The sequence below is a fragment of the Dendrobates tinctorius genome, unplaced genomic scaffold, assembly GCF_039654945.1.
Source record: "Dendrobates tinctorius isolate UK_male_01 unplaced genomic scaffold, ASM3965494v1 ptg000157l, whole genome shotgun sequence".
NCBI lineage: Eukaryota > Metazoa > Chordata > Amphibia > Anura > Dendrobatidae > Dendrobates > Dendrobates tinctorius.
The window spans coordinates 9,897,287-9,909,803 of NW_027361824.1; the positions used below are offsets into that span (position 1 = coordinate 9,897,287).

Genomic DNA, 12,517 nt, shown 5'->3' on the forward strand with positions numbered 1-12,517 from the left:
CCATTTGGTTGCCCACAAGTTCTCCTACTCTGATGACTTTCAGGAATTTCAACAAGAAAAGCAATGTAACAAACTTTCCGCAAGCTGGGGACCATCAAATCTGGTCTGATAACTATTGCCTAATTGTTGCTTGTTCTTTAGGTTATGACTGTCCTTTTTCTTTAGCATGAGAACTTCAAGCAGAAGTTTTTCCGCTTCTATTCTGATAATGGTCAACTTCACTGAGGTTAGCAACAAGACGAACAATCAAACCGCCGAGATCGTGAGGAGTAGCCTGCTCACCTTAATGCTCCTGTCCTTCTGTGTCTTCATCTACTTTGGGACAATCATCTTGCACATCTTCTTCACTACTCCTCATGTTCGGGAGAATGCTCGCTACATCCTGTTTGTCCACATGCTCATAAACGATACCTTGCTACTTTCTGTAGTGATCTTCCTCTGTCTTGTAGTTATATACGTTGTGTACATCCCTGTGCCCATATGTTACGCCCTCGTCACATTCTCCATAAGTGCGTTTAGGGTAACAGCCTACAACTTGGCCATCATGTCCTTGGAACGATACTTTGCCATTTGCTATCCGTTAAGACATGCACAAGTCTGCACAATGCAGAGGTCTCTTTTGGTCATGGGAGTCATGTGGCTTGTGAGTATCACTCCCCTCCTGCCTGACTTTATCGCCATGTGCTACTCAATGCCAAAGAATTTCTTCTCCACCAGCTTGATATGTCAGTGGTCAACATTTGCAATGAACAGTTTTCAAGTTACCCTGAGGTCATTGATGGAGATCACCACCTTCATCTTGGTGGGATTGGTAATCCTTTACACATATGTGAAAGTTATGGTCGTGGCTCGGAAGATTGGATCTCGGAGGTCTACTGCATTCAAGGCAGAGAAAACTGTCCTTCTTCACGCCTTCCAGCTCGGACTATGTATGACGTCTTTTTCATCTTCTTTCACTAATGCTTACTTGAGGGACTATTTCTATTTTATACAAATAACCAACTGTTTCGTATTCATGTGCATCCCCAGATTTATCAGTCCTTTGATTTATGGTGTAAGGGATGAAGTGTTCCGAAAATATATAAGGAAGATGAACTTCTCTGTATAGCTGGATGGATGCCACTAAATAATGAAAGGCCAAACTTTACAACTTTTTGCAAAATGGGTGAAGCCCAAAAGGATGTTTGGACATATTTATTAGGTAGCCTCGGAATGAAAGGACCCATATCTACATGTCCTCTATCAGGTACAATACTCACATTTTTTAATACATTTGTCCCAATCACTCCATTTACCTTTTTTTACTTAAACTGGTGTTAAAAAATAAGTTTTAGTAAAGGTGGTCAAGATCTTGGGTAGGTTGGCAGTATGATAGTATTCATCTTTTGGTTCTTCTTTAGTTCAGGCATTGGTGGAGGGACCCTACTCCTGTACATAGCAGTATCCGGAGTAGAATGTCTTTTCACTCCATGAGAAGTTGAAAAATAAATTTTGGTTTGACCCCAATGTGACTATTGTAGATGGGAACCAACAGAAGACCCTCCATCTATAAAGAACATGTGACCATTACTGTTATTGTCATACAGCCAAAGCTCACCGGAGGATTTCAGGTATTTTGATAGTATTGTTTGTTCCTGGGAAGCCACATCTGATTTATCTGTGAACAATACGCCAATCTTGGAGATTGATATTCTCTGTGTTTCCATTTCCAAGAACCAAGTAAAACTGTAAAAGTGAAAACAAGAAAAAAAATATGAAAAACATAAAAAAAAATTATAAAACTGTAAAAATCTTATGGAATGTAAACATTTGTGAAACTCAAACATTTGTAGAATTGCCATTTTTAAAAATTTGTAACAATAATCAAAACATTATTAATGCGTGCATAATTAAATGATATGGATAGAATTAGGCAAAAATATTTGCACTGCCCATATTCGGTGTTCAGTCCTCCAAGGCGGTCAGGCCAGGAGGGGCAGTGTTCACTTCTGTATCCGGTGCCTTCGGCCCTGTATACTTGTTGCTTTTGGCATTTACTAGATTTTGCAATGTCATTATGACTTACTCTTTATGAGATGCCTGGAATGCTGGCCCCAGGAATGCAGACAGCCCCGGAGTGGCACCTCAGTAGACTGAATGCCAGATTAAGGGAGAGGGAATCTTTTATTCAGCTCTAGTTGTAGATCGTTGTAGTCTCCAGAGACAAATGATAAAACGGGGAGCTGCATATAGATTTGTGTGTATAGTATAAATCAGTGCTATTCTGCTTTATCGAAGGCCTCCATAAATACTACAAAATGTTTTCACCCTCTAATGAGAATAAGAGGACTCTGCTCATCTTGCCACAATCTGTACAGAAAAACTGAGTGAGTGAGCTACAGAAAACGAAAAGCATCAGCCTTACTTGTAGCCAGTGTGTAAACTACAGTATTATTTTCTATGAGGATAATAAAGAAAAAAGATCAACATTCTCATACTTAAAGGGGTTGTCCTACTTGCTTCTTTTTTTTTCTAGTACAGGGTCAACAGAGAAAAAGCTGATTACATGGGGTTCCTAATACACAGCAGCAATCTGGGTAACCCTCAACCTTTGACCATTCTTCCAATAGCACCACCACAAGCGAAAGGAAGCGTTACTCATATATCATGGACTCTGTGTGATGCATAGATGTCCAACGTACTCTAAGGAGGGTAAAAAGAACATGACTGGAAGAACATGATTGGCTGACACTAGGGAAGCCATATGGGGAATCGAAAGGCGCTTTATAACTCCACCTCCTGAGTAACGTGCTGTGTCTTCAAGACATTGCATTTTGTAGCATTGTGCCTAGAAAAGTTGTAACCAAAAGCTTCTCTGCCCCGATGCAACACCTGAACCGGTGTCGCAACCTACCAAATGCATAAAATACAGGTGTCTTCTACAGTATAGGCCTGAAGGGCTTGTAGGTACCATGGAACACCAGGGCTCAGGTACAAATGCTAGAATTCCGTATGCTGCCCTTATTTCTGCTGGACTCTTAGAAATGGACTTTCTTTAGCACATCACACTTTGCTCACATCACATGTTCGGCACATTGGTCCTTTTTTCGAAGCAAGGTTTCTCTAACCACTTGGAACCCACTCAGTTCTTACCATATCGCACCCCGTGTCCCGCATTTCTGATCCAGTCACAAGTTTAAATACACTGGCTTATCTCCCAGGGCGTTCAATATCCTATTGTGGAAACCTATCCTGATACAGGTCAGTTGCGCGGACAGCACAGTGATGTATGGTGCGTTACTGAGATATCGGAGTGGAGCACATGACACGTGAATAGGGTTTCATGTCATGGTTTATAGCTTAGAGTTTTGGCACTCAATGTACTTGGGTTATTTGTTGACCATTACATGTGTGTCAGTAGGTTTTCAAATGGATTTCAAATAATTTCTGGATAGATTCCACCTATTTTTAGGCCTAGCACCATTAGGCTGCGTTCACACATTGCGTTTTTGCAGAGTTTTTGCAGCGTTTTTTAACGCGCGATTTTGCCGCGAAGATGCAAAAAACAGCATCCGATGCAATCCTATGGGAAAATACGCAGCATTCTCATCAATTTGCGGAATCGTGGCGATTCCGCCCACATAGGAATGCATTGTTCCACTTACTTCCCGCATGTGGCTGTGCCCACCATGCGAAAAGTAAGTAGAACATTTGCGGATGGTACCCACGGTCCGGAGGAGAGGAGACTTTCCTCCGGGCTGTGGGTACCATATCCCTGTAAATAATAGAATAAAAAAGAAAAAATTGGTTTTATATTCACCTTCCGGCGTCCTGCGCATCCTTCCCAGGCCTCAGCGATGCTCCCATTCCCAGTAATGCTTTGCGAGACCTTTGATGGCGTCGCGGCTGCGCGGTACGCCGGAAGGTGAATATAACACCACTTTTTACTTTTTTTTATTATTTTTAACATTGGATCTTTTTACTACTGATGCTCCATAGGCGGCCTCAATAGTAAAAAGTTGGTCAATCTTGTCAAACGCTATGCTACAGATCGCTTGGAGAATGCTAGCATTCTGAAAGCTAATTACTAGAGTTGAGCGAAACGGGTCGAAAAATTTCAAAAGTCGCCGACTTTGGGTAAAGTCGGGTTTCATGAAACGAAACCCGACCCTAGGGTGAGGTCGGCCACGAGCTCGGCGACTTTAGCGCCAAAGTCGCGTTTCAAAAGATTGTTTTCCGCCCTTTTTCAGCCAATCAGGATCCACGGACACTGTGGGCAACGTGATGACATAGGCAGGGGTCACCACCATCTTTGAGAAGGGCATGCAAGTGATTGGCTTGCTTTGGGGAGGCGTCACAAGGGGTATAAAAGGGCGTGCACACCGACCGCCATGTTACTCATGCTGATCTCAGAATAGGGAGAGCTGCTGCTGCTGCTGATTCTGTAGGGAGAGCATTAGGCAGGGAAGAAGACACCAAAAACTGCTTCTGCTGCTAGCGATTTTGCCTGTACAACATACCAGTCACTGTGTGTGCAGTGCAAGTGGAGGCTATATTTTGCTGGATCAGCTGTGTTGGTTGTTAGGCTGCCTTATAAGGCTTCCTGATAGCTGCATTACTGTTTTCCCACTGCTCTGCAAACTGCTTTTTTAAAAGCAATCCAAATTTTTTTTTCTTGTCCTGGTGAGGTACTGAGCGTGCATTTTTTCACACCATACAGCGGTGTACGCTCCTCACACAGTACCGTGTAATGGCTGTTATCACGGCCACAGTGAAGCTATCTGTGTGTGACTCTGTAAGAATAAGTCGAGGACATGTTCCGTTCTTACAGACCTCCACCTTCTAGTTTTGTCTGTTTTTCAAACAGTTAAGTATATTTGCTGTTTGGTCACATTCAAAACTATAGAGAGACAGCGTGTGTCAGTCCGTATACTTAAAAAACACGGAGCTTGACAATTTTACGGACACCGGACAGCGGTGTACGTGCACGCTCCTCTCTCAGTACCGTGTAACGGCTGTTATCACGGCCACAGTGAAGCTACAGTATCTGTGTGTGACTCTGTAAGAATAAGTTGAGGACATGTTCCGTTCTTACAGACCTACACTCTAGGGAGATTCCTATTCTGCCCAATTCTATATACACCTTGTAGTTTGTCATACACTAGCCAATTTCTGCCTGTGACATAGCGGTGTGATATTCACTGGGCCTCACACAATCCAACAGTGTCCACAAGTGTGTTCAAAAATTCTACTTCTCCCCTGTCCTATAGTGACATTTTTCACACCTACGACATTGAGCCTGTGACATAGCAGTGTGATATTCACTGGGCCTCACACAATCCAACAGTGTCCACAAGTGTGTTCAGAAATTCTACATCTCCCCTGTCCTATAGTGACATTTTTCACACCTGCGACATTGAGCCTGTGACATAGCGGTGTGATATTCACTGGGCCTCACACAATCCAACAGTGACCACAAGTGTGTTCAGAAATTCTACATCTCCCCTGTCCTATAGTGACATTTTTCACACCTGCGACATTGAGACTGTGACATAGCGGTGTGATATTCACTGGGCCTCACACAATCCAACAGTGTCCACAAGTGTGTTCAGAAATTCTACATCTCCCCTGTCCTATAGTGACATTTTTCACATCTGCGACATTGAGCCTGTGACATAGCAGTGTGATATTCACTGGGCCTCACACAATCCAACAGTGTCCACAAGTGTGTTCAGAATTTCTACATCTCCCCTGTCCTATAGTGACATTTTTCACACCTGCGACATTGAGCCTGTGACATAGAGGTGTGATATTCACTGGGCCTCACACAATCCAACAGTGTCCACAAGTGTGTTCAGAAATTCTACATCTCCCCTGTCCTATAGTGACATTTTTCACACCTGTGACATTGAGCCTGTGACATAGCGGTGTGATATTCACTGGGCCTCACACAATTCAACAGTGTCCACAAGTGTGTTCAGAAATTCTACATCTCCCCTGTCCTATATACACCTTGTACCTTGTTTTACATTACTATATAGTTTGTGGGATTTTGTGTACATTTTTACCAAAAATGAGGAAGGCTGGTGGAAGAGGACGTGGAACTGGGCGGGGGTTGCCAGCTGGTAATGATGGTGTTGGTGGTGGATCTGATGGTAGTGACAAAAGCAAAATAGGACCGAATGCAGGAGGTGTTGAGCCTGCGTCATCGTCTGGCTACACAAGGCCTCGAAGGCTTAGTTTTCCAGGAGTTGGCAAACCGCTTGTAAAGCCAGAGCTTCAGGAAAAAGTTTTGGCTTACATTGCTGACTCATCCTCCAGCTCTATCGCCTCCTCTTCTGAAGTTGTAAAAAATAAATGCACTGAGTCGTCATTGGAGGCTCATGTTCATGAACCACACCTTTCCTTGTGTCCTTTACCCCAACCAAGATTGAAGGATGACGCAGGCCAAACAACTGATTACTCCATGGAGCTGTTTTCACATACCATGCCTGGGTTATCAAGTGAAATGGTGAATTACCCGGGCCAAGATGAATCTGACATGGAGTACACTGATGCACAGCCACTGATAGATGATTCTGCTGGTACATTCACTCAGAGCACTACATTGTCCTCACAGTGTAATGAGCCAGATTCTGACCCTGATGAGACTCAGGTGCCCCTTCCCACATACTATACCACCATACACGGTGACACAGAGGAAGGTGCACATGACATTGAAGAGGAAGTGATGGATGACCCAGTTGTTGACCCAGATTGGCATCCATTGGGGGAAGAGGGTGCTGCTTCCAATAGCTCAGATGAGGAGGAGGAGCATCCACAGCAGACATCGACATCGCAACAGCTGTTTTCTGGCAGGCCCAGAGCACTCCAAAGACAGGTTCCAAAAATCAAAAGAGTTGCTGGACAGCTTGTCCAGACGGTCAAAATAGCACAGCGCGCTAGGCTGCAAAATGTCTTCCAAAGTAGGAAGAGTGCAGTGTGGCACTTTTTTGAACAAAATCCTCATGATCAGGCCAAGGTTATCTGTAAGAAGTGCGCAAAGACCTTTAGCCGAGGGAAAAATCTGAAAAATTTGAATACCAGTTGCATTCTTAGACATTTAACTAGCATGCACTTGCAAGCATGGACACAACACCAAACCTCAAGTACCACATGTGCAACTGATCACAAAGAAGGTAGTCAGCAACGCTACATTGTTTCCCCCACTGTAAGCCCACCGGTTAGCACAGCAGCAAATGTTGAGGTGTCGTTGCAAGGCCTAAGCAGTCAGGGAATCCCACTGTTATATCAACGAAAGACTGAATCTAGGCCATCAGAAAGAACACCAACACCATCACCATCATCAACCCTCTCTCAGTCCGCCCTGTCCACCGCTAGTTCCACCATATGCAGCTCTCAAGTCCAGCTCACCCTCCCAGAGACTATGAGTAGGTCAAGAAAGTACTCAGACTCTCATCCGTGTACACTGTGTTTGAACGCCCACATTGCCAAACTAATCTCGTTAGAGATGATGCCCTATCGGTTGGTGGAAAGCGCAGCTTTCCGCGAACTCATGGCCTATGCAGTACCACGCTATGACCTACCCAGTCGCCACTTCTTCTCTCGCAAAGCCATCCCAGCCCTCCACCATCATGTGAAAGACCGCATTGTCCATGCACTCAAGCAGTCAGTGAGTGGAAAGGTGCACCTCACAACAGATGCATGGTCCAGTCGGCATGGCTAGGGCCGTTACGTGTCCATCACTGCGCACTGGGTTAATGTGGTGGATGCAGGGTCCACAGGGGACAGCGGTGGTGGGACAGTGCTGCCTAGCCCACAGTATAGGAAACAGTTGGCTGTAGGCGTTCGACCCTCCTCCTCCTCCAGAAGCGAAAGCTCGTCCACAGAGCGCAGTTGTACGAGCACTCCATCTGCAGCTGCCACTGTTGCACACGAGGTGTCCCCCTATCGAGCAGCTAGTGGAAAGCGTCAGCAGGCTGTGTTGCAGATGATGTGTTTGGGGCGACAGACACACCGCGGAGGTGCTGGCCGAGTACTTTCAGAGACAAACTGAGTCATGGCTGGGCAGTATACATCTTGAGGCAGGCAAGGTAGTTAGTGATAACGGCCGTAATTTTGTGGCAGCCATAGCCCTTTCAAAACTCAGCCACATACCTTGCTTGGCTCACGCCTTGAACCTGGTGGTGCAGTGCTTCCTCAACAATTATCCGGAGTTAACAGCCCAGCTCCAGAAGGTGCGAAGACTGTGCGCGCACATCCGCCGGTCGCCTGTACACTCCATTCGTATGCAGAAGCTGCAGCGATTACTCCACCTTCCCAACCACCGCCTCATTATCAACATTGCAACAAGGTGGAACTCCACCCTGCACATGGTTGAGCGGCTGTGCAAACAGAGGCAGGCCGTAATGCATTTGTGGGAGGATACATGGGCAGGCACTTTGAGGGGAGACATGGAGTTGACAGGTGTGCAGTGGTCGAAGCTGAAAGACCTCTGTAAAGTCCTTCAGTGTTTTGAGGAATGCACACGGCTGGTAAGCGCAGACGACGCCATCATAAGCATGAGCATCCCACTTATGCGTCTGCTCATGCAAACTTTGACGCACCTTAAGGAGCAGGCGTCTGCAGCCAATGTTGACGAGGAGGAAGAGGAGGAGGGAATCCTTGATGACATTCAGCCATTGTCTGCTCAGGGACCTCTCCTGGACGAGGTGGAGGAAGAAGAGGAGGAGGAGGATGATGATGGGGATGATTACTTAGGGGAGGAGGATGCATCTCATGGGGCAAGTGAAAATGTTGGCGTGGCAAGGTCTGGTACAGGGTTTGTGCGTGACTGGAGGGATGTGGATTTGCCAGAAAGTGCTCCTCCAACCAGCACTCGCAGTGCATCATTGACACCCGGAACATTGGCCCACATATCAGATTATGCCTTGCAGATCCTAAAAAGGGACCCCTGCATTGCCAAAATGATGAATGATGACGACTACTGTTTGGCCAGCATCCTGGATCCATGCTATAAAGGCAAATTACAAAACATCATGCCACACGAGAACCTTGACCTAATATTGGCTAATTAACAAGCAACTTTGGTAAACCGGTTGGTTGAGGCATTCCCAGCACACAGCAGCGGTGATGACTCTCACACGAGCCGTACGGGCCGGGGGCAGCTTGGCAGAGGTGTTCGTGGTGCACACAGCAGAAGTGGTGTTGGAGACAGGGGTTTCATGACAATGTTGTGGACTGATTTTTCAAGTAACGCTCACATAACTGGTAATACTGCATCGATGGAAAGTGACAGGAGACAGCAGTTGTCAACTATGGTTACAAACTACTTTTCCTCCCATATCGATGTTCTCCCACACAGGTCATTCCCCTTTGACTATTGGGCCGCTAAACTGGACACCTGGCCTGAATTGGCACAATATGCCTTACAGGAGCTCGCTTGCCCAGCTGCAAGTGTGCTATCGGAAAGAGTCTTCAGTGCAGCTGGATCAATCCTGACAGAAAAAAGGACCCGTCTGTCAACCAAAATGTGGATGATCTAACCTTCATTAAAATGAAACATGCATGGGTTTCCAAGGATTTTGTCACACCTTCCCTTGATGACACATAGGTTGCCAGAAAAATGGCTTGCTTTGGTCCTCCTCCTATTCCGCGAACTTAACCTATTTCGCCTTTTGCAGCAGCTGAATGTCCCACATCAACATATGCCACTTTGTAAACCGCCCTAACTGGGCTGCCCCGCCCCCCCATGGCCGGGGTCACCACCTAGCGCACGAAACCGTGCGACTGCCATTGCCCTGGACAGGTGGGTAGGCCGACTCTTGGGCGCGGGCACTGGCACCGGGTCCCTCATAGTGCAATCAAGTGTCTCTGACGGTGGTGGTGCACACCCGCCGTCAGACACACCGCCGTACTATGAGGGGCCCAGTGCCAGTACCGACGCCCACGAGTGTGCCCCCCTTGCTTGGGCAGGGCCCCAGCATTTGCAATGTTTACCTCTCCCTGCTCCTCCGCTGTGTAGTCTGGGCTGTCAATTCCTTCACTGGGAGTGCCACTAGAAATTGATTGAACTGAAAGATGATGGTTAAGATGTAGCTATGCCCTGTCCTGATGGCCGGGCTCTAGCTCCAGATGATCAATGGCTTCCATTTCTTATGGACGTCGACTCACAATGACATGCAGTGGTGGTTTATCATCAGCTTTCACAGTTTTCCTACTCACAAACGTGTGACATTCCGGCGCACATTTTAAAATGTGCCCTCTCATGCCAATCAAATAGAATCGCCTATGGCCTGTGGCTTCTGTCTTTTGCACTCAAAAGTTACGTGACAGATCATGATAGCCAGTGACCACCATGTTTACATCGCTCCCTGTGATAAAAATTTGATTGAGATGAGTAACAGTGATGGAATCAACGGAAGTGCGATACAGCAAGACTTTATTCACAAAAAAATGTTTTCACTGTCTCAACACACAAATTAATTGAGGGTCAGCATCGCCTATGAGAATTGTGACGGAAGTTTTTCCCGTGAATAATAATTCCTAGATTTCTGCAATCAATAGCCTTTATGTCACTAATTGTATGCATCTCATTTCCTATTGCGGAGAGGCTGGACTGTATTACTGAGACAGAAATATATATGAAGATTTAAAAAGAACACCAAAAGTATATAGTTGTGTACGCCTCAAATGCATTTCCTTTTTTCCACTTTTTAGATTGCTGTGTAATCCATACTGAGAACACGGAGATTTTATATGTTTAAACTATGCTATATATACCTGCTATCCAGTGATAAAATACCCTTTCTCAACTTTGTACAATCTGGTCAAATCCATACTGGGCCTGAGAACATCTGAGTCTGCCTCCTGATCTTTAGACATATATTTTTAATGTGTAAACTAGGCTACATATATACGTGTTATCCGGTGAAATTGTACCCTTTATCAACTTTCTACAATATTGTTGAATCCATACTGGGCCTGAGAACGGCTGCCGAGCTGTTAAGCAAGCTACAGCACCTGTGGTTTGGACACGTAATTTTTTCAGGAATGATGGTTAGGCCTAACTCCGGAATTGCGGTTGACCTGAACTTACTGGGAAATCATCGTTCGTTCACCGGGAATAATCTGAATCCCAGATCCCCATCACTAACGGAGTTCAGCAGGTTATCTGCACCTGTAAGCGACAAAAGCTGGTACTTTCAGTGTAGTGTGCATGCAGCCCTGGACATGTACGGGAATGCTAGACCTGTTATTGCTCGATCTCACGTGCCAGAGCCTCGCTTATCCCTCTAGTAAGCTTGACGCGTACTGCGGGGGCATGCCGGAGTCTCGGTTGTTAACGGAATAAAGCTGAGAAATCGCTAGCACAACTACAAATACACATACCACACCACACACAGAATCGACAAAGCTTTCAAAGTGTGCATCTTTTCTTTAGGTGGCATGGTTGTGGTTTCCCGGGTGGAGTCCAATTAAGCCACAGGCTCCACTCCTGGTGGTGCCCTTTTGGACATTCCTTTAAGGTTGAGCTTTGCAATCATACTGCCCCCGGAAACCAAAAACTTTGCCTTCATGGACGCTGTTTGGAGGTTCGTGGGAATAACGCCGCCCGATCAGCAGTCGGCATATTGGTCGCCCCCCCAGGGCTGTGGGGTACTTGGTACCGGGCCTGTGTCAGTGGGATGTGTCACAGCAGCGGTGACCCGGACGGTGGCCCTGGGCGCCCATGTAAATGGCGTGGTATAATGGTAAAGAGTTTATATAGATAGTTTGACACCACCTGTGGTGTTCGGCAACATAGATGTTAGGCCGACGCTGCATGCAGATCCTCTGGGACTGATGGTGTTGTGCAGCAAAGATGGTGAAGCTCCCAACAGGTGGAGCTGGAGTCCCAGGGAAGTGTAGATGTAGTGATGGGGGAAAGGCACAGGCGGTTTAGGTGCTGGTACCCAGATGTAGCGGTGCTGGAATAACTGTAGGACACCAGAGCGTGCAGTTCCAAAGCTCTACTCACAGTCTGCAGGTTACACAGATGCCTGCCTCCGTGCTGTGTCCTCCGGGTCAGGACCTCAGCCAACCTCCGGGACCAAAATGGAAAGCTCCCTTCCAACACTCCGCCAACATGTACCTTCCTGAACGTCTCCTTTCTAGCGCTTGTGGGGGAAGCACTCACAGGACCGTGGTTCACTGAAGCGCCTCCTGTCTAACAGATGTTCCTCAGACTTTACTTGTATGGCAGACAGCTGTAGCCTTTTCCTTCTGGCTCCCACACGTCGATGCTGGGGCCTCCGAGCCTTAGTTGGGTACAGAGCATTTATAGCTGCTACTTCCCCCGGTTTCTGCTGCAGGAACGTCAGTGTCCCGACCGGAATCGGGACCATGCGCTCCAGCTAGGAGTGAGCCTTAACTCTGCTCATCCTCCAGCTCCCCTTCTCACGTCCACACACTTCCCCTTCCCTGCACAGAGTGCCCTAACTTACCTCCTCCCGACCACAGAGATCAGCTCCTCAGCAGTCAGGTTCAGAGGTCTCCC

The 12,517-nt window shown here is 46.6% G+C and overlaps 1 protein-coding gene across 1 annotated transcript; it reads left to right on the forward strand.

Moving 5' to 3' along the window:
- Positions 1–208: 208 nt before the first annotated feature.
- Positions 209–1,108, forward strand: LOC141051470 (odorant receptor 131-2-like). Its single transcript, XM_073548394.1, has one exon. It carries the CDS (start codon positions 209–211, stop codon positions 1,106–1,108), a length of 900 nt encoding a protein of 299 aa, XP_073404495.1.
- The last annotated feature ends 11,409 nt before the right edge of the window (positions 1,109–12,517 follow it).

What these genes read in the sequence shown, in the direction of transcription:
- LOC141051470 (XM_073548394.1), top strand. Translation starts at nt 209, where the DNA reads ATGGTCAACTTCACTGAGGTTAGCAACAAGACGAACAATCAAACCGCC.